The sequence below is a fragment of the Lycorma delicatula genome, chromosome 11 (assembly GCF_047948215.1).
Source record: "Lycorma delicatula isolate Av1 chromosome 11, ASM4794821v1, whole genome shotgun sequence".
NCBI classification, from domain to species: Eukaryota; Metazoa; Arthropoda; class Insecta; order Hemiptera; family Fulgoridae; genus Lycorma; species Lycorma delicatula.
The window spans coordinates 10,640,522-10,645,313 of NC_134465.1; the positions used below are offsets into that span (position 1 = coordinate 10,640,522).

At 26.4% G+C, this 4,792-nt stretch overlaps 1 protein-coding gene across 9 annotated transcripts in view; it reads left to right on the top strand.

Moving 5' to 3' along the window:
- Positions 1–4,531, top strand: part of up (Troponin T, skeletal muscle) — a 109,209-nt gene extending 104,678 nt beyond the window's left edge. For all 9 annotated transcript variants that reach the window (XM_075378122.1, XM_075378124.1, XM_075378116.1 and 6 more), the window contains 2 exons: positions 1,292–1,521; positions 4,093–4,531. In XM_075378122.1, coding sequence (XP_075234237.1) covers positions 1,292–1,515 — 224 coding nt within the window. In that variant the 3' untranslated portion in view covers positions 1,516–1,521; positions 4,093–4,531. The remainder of the gene's footprint in view (positions 1–1,291; positions 1,522–4,092) is intronic.
- The last annotated feature ends 261 nt before the right edge of the window (positions 4,532–4,792 follow it).

A 4,792-nucleotide genomic window follows, 5' to 3' on the forward strand; every position in this document is an offset into this window, starting at 1 on the left:
ATGCAAAGTGTTGGATTAATTTACACGGATAATTATCTGATGGTACGCATGGAAATCAGCGATAAGAAAATACATATTGTAATTTATTTTTATTAAGAATTTAATTTTAAAAAATGTTTGTTAAAATATAACACGTTTTCAGTTTTATATTATGAAAAAATTGACAAGAGCAGCGCTGCAATATAATTATATTTTAACACTGTGAAGCACAGAAATCGTGCTATAATAATCATATTATGTTTATTAAAAATATGTGAGAAAAACAAAGATAATAAATGGATATGAAAATAAAGAAGGTAAATGAGCAGCTAAATAAATAAAAAATTCAAATTTATTTCAATTCGAATTGCATGTAAGATCAGTGGTATGCTAAATCAAATCTGACAATTGTCAATTTATACTTCTTGTTTGTTAGGTTTCATTTAAAAGGCAATTCTGTGATATGGAATATTGAAAATAAAAAAATAGACTATTTGAAAGTGTACAGATAAAAATGTTGAGAGATATTTGTACTTAGAAAATATAGTCTATACTTTCATGATTCATCAAGCGAGTCTATTGGAAGAAATTCAATTGCCTTCTTTACAGTATAGGAGAAATCTTGCAGGTTTAATATAACTACATAGAATCATTAATGGATTTGTGGATAACGCCTAATTATTAAGTAAAATAGATTTTATATCCCCCTATTAAAATGCACTCCAGGCAAATATTCAATACACCTTACACAGTACATGAATTCACCTCTATTATTTATGATGAAAAACTTCAATGAAATTTTTACAGAATTAAACATTTTTCACTGTAATATCAATGAATTTTTAGACACGATCTCTACTTATTAACAAAGATTAAACCAACATGCTATATTGAGCTGAATTCCATTGTATTACTATACCTTATGTTTTATGTCTACAATGCTTTTTGTTGTTTACTTTTAATTTTTATCTTGTAATATTAGTGTTTGAGGATAAACCTTTGTTCACTAATTTGTACAAGATAATAATTTTAGTTAGTTTATTACAAATTAGTAGTAACATTATGTTATGATATTGTATATGTATGTATAGGTGCACTGTAAGGATTTATTCAGTAGTGTACCAATTAATAAATACATGTTGGTGAATAAATTCCATTGGTGGACCTGTTCAAATTAAATTAAGAGAAGTAATAAAAACAATTATTAAAAAACTAGTTCTCACTTCTAACTTGTAGTATTTTGAAAATTTAAACAATTATTGTTTTAACTACATCATAATAATTGTAATGTATTATGTTTCTTATTGATTAGCCAAGTTGCCAAAATGGTTTGGTGAACGTCCTGGCAAGAAGAAGGGTGAACCTGAAAGCCCAGAAGAGGAAGAAGTAAAAGCACAAGCTGATGAAGAAATTGAGGAACCTGTGTATGAACCTGAAGTTGAAGAAGAAGAAGAAGTCGTAGAAGAGGAGGAAGAAGAAGAGGAAGAAGAAGAGGAAGAGGAGGAAGAGGAAGAAGAAGAAGAGGAGGAAGAATAAATTAATGTAACTTAACTTTTTTATAATTATTTTTTAATAAATAAATTTTATATGGCATCAAATGCTAATAATCATGGGATCATTAAGTCAGTAATAAATTCCATCAAAATGTAGTGAAACTCAACCCAATGAAAATTAAATTAAATTAAAAATAAAATATTAAAATTTTTAATATCTTAATTTTAAATTAAATTAAATTAATGTTTAATTAAATTTATATACCAGAACTGGTTTATTTAATGTGGCTTTAATTGGCATCTTACATTACTTTATATGTTTCAATTTTCCGGATGTTGAAAGTGTTTAGAACCATCAGGTTCTAAGGTATGATAATTTCTTACCCAGATAGTTTATTGACTTACCCAGGACCCCTTTTTAATTATTTATTACTATTTTTTTCTCTTTGTAATAGATCATATAAACATGATTCTTTATCTTTTTTATTATTATTTTAGTATTTTAAAAGGTTTCTACACTATGGTTGTTTGCCATTAAAAATGGCCAATAGGATCCAATGAACTGCACTCTTGTTCTTAACTTTGGTTATCTATGAAAATCACAGGAAACTGGTTAATTGAATGTAGTCATGATGTTTTAATTTATTTACACCCTTCAGTTTCCTGAATGCTATTTCTTGAACATTTCAGATGTTGTGGAACAAACTGTTTGTAAGGATGTGGTTAACAATCCTTTTTTTATAGAAACTGTAAGTTGAAGTTTTAAAAACAAGTTGCACATATTAAAATATAAAAGTAAACAGGTATTTAGAATTTCAATTCATATATTTCATTTTCCATCATCTCAGTTATAAATTATTTTCCTTTGAGTAGTTCATTCAACTTTGAATAAACTGAAGATACTCTCATGATTAATGGGTTCTGAATGTTTCTCCAATGATTCTTGCAAATTTAAAAATAGTTGGGAAAGTTGAAACTCTTGTTAAAACTTGAGAAAAAACTTTTAGATGAACACTGTTTCAAGTACTGATTTTTACCTAATCTACAATATAATGTTACTTAAGGATTAATTTTACCTATTTATTTATTTTTTAAGTAGCAGATATTACACTATGAGATTTAGGCAACTGGTTTTTATTAAATATAGTTATATTGGATAGTTGTCCAAGTATATATTTATTTTGCTCCCTGCTCTATGAATTAGTTAACATAACAACTTTCAATGCAAAATGATACATAATTTGTTGCTTTTACATATGCCTTATTTTTTCATGGTTGTGAAGTATGTAAGGTAAACATACTACTAGTTAATTATGCTTTCTATTTGAATAATGATGATTCACTATGCAGCCAGTCTTGAGGTGATAGAACAGAAGTGTCGCTTGTAGGGCTGAACATCTCTTACAATTCAATGCAGCTGATATGTAACTATGCATTACATTCTGTGATGGAGGCAACAGGAAACCATTTTATTTCTCACTTTCTGAAGTTGTTATACTTAATATAAAACCAATTCCTGTAGTGAATATCTTGCTTATATGGCTAAAAATCAACTGTATTGTGAAGAGTATGGCATGTTGATATTAAGCTCAGTAAAGAAGGTTACCATTTAATTCTATTTTTTAATTTTTTATAGTGATTGTACCTTTTGCATTGGGTTTCAATACCTTGAACATTTCTTAATTTCACTGAAAGAAATTTAAGTGAAAACAAAAGAAAGCTAAGCAAAAATACTGATGAAGCAGACAATTCTTCTTTAGTATTTTTTTACCTACTTTTTATTGAAAAATAAAAATAAAAGATTTTACAGATTTTTGTTGTAATTCTTTTACAGTGATGAAATATTAATTTAATTTTTTTAAATAAAATTTCAAATTTTCTCTAAAATAATTATAACACAAGTAGAATAATACACTGCCATACATGGATTTTAAATGAATACTCATAATGTAAAGGCAGTTTCTAAAATCCACAGTGTCTGTTTTCCAATAAAGATAGAATCATCCAACTTAAGTGAAATTGCATCCAATGTTGTTTAACTCACATGTAAAACCAAATTAATCCCATAATGAACATAATAAAGGTAATATATACAATTTTGTTTTTTGATAAATGGGCTACGCACATTAATTTACCACTTTACAGTGTCTATCCCAGTCTCCTTATGATTGTGCACATTCAAAGCATCTAAGATGTGCAAAACACTAGTCAGAGCTGCTTTCTCTGAGATTAATGATATTAATCAGTCCCTGTGATGAACAGAGTGATGGTATTATTTTTACAGCTAAAAATTTACATTTCAGTAGTCTTAACATGTCAGTTTGCTACAGTATGTCTGACCAATTAAATAATGCAATGAAAAATCACTTTACTTATGGCTGGCTTACTAAGAAAATGGCCAGAATGGCTATTCCAGTTTCATAGAATTCAGTGATATCCAGTTTCACAGCTTTTGTGACTTGTGTGTACAACCTTTTTGGTTATGGCTCCTAACAAAGATACAAAACTAAATTCAATATGAAATAATCTTAGAATATTTAATTCTAACTATACACTTAATATAATAATTAATCAATAAGTATTAAAAATTAATTATATATGTTTTTATTCTATTTTTCAGAAATTTTTAACCATCCTTAAGGAGAAAAATAACATTTTAACCAACCTCTCTCTATGAATATCAATAAATTATAACTACTTCTGAGTTGTACGTTTCACATACGTATAAGAGTGAAGTGGAGTTTTTGGGATATCCTGAATCTATATTTAATTACTATTATTTTTTATTATAATTTCCACACTTTTTTTATGAAAGTGAATGATAAATATATTTGATTTATTATTGTATTTTCACGATTTTAAATTACTGTAAATATTATTTAATTATTCATAATACATAGAGATGATATAATGAATTTTTTAAGCTACATTAAAAAAATTGTATAACAAAAATGGTCAGGTGATCTCTTCTCTGAAAAATAAAAAATGTTTTAATATTATTTTGTTCTATTTTATTAAGTTTCTCAAACTAAATTGATTAATAAAATTATTCTCTATTATTCTTTTTTTTGAATTGATTTATTCAGTTTGTTATTCCTCTAATTTTCTGTAACACATAGAAGCACAGGTGAAATGTTATTGAATAATTATAACTAAAGTAAATTTAGAACAATATGTCGAAACATATTGTTTTGACATTATGTGTGATATGGTTGGTTATTGGGCATACAAAATGAAGTTTATCGTTTATAATATATTAAAATATTATTCCTCAAATACACATTTTTAAGATAACAAAATTTCTTTAAACTGTTTTATGT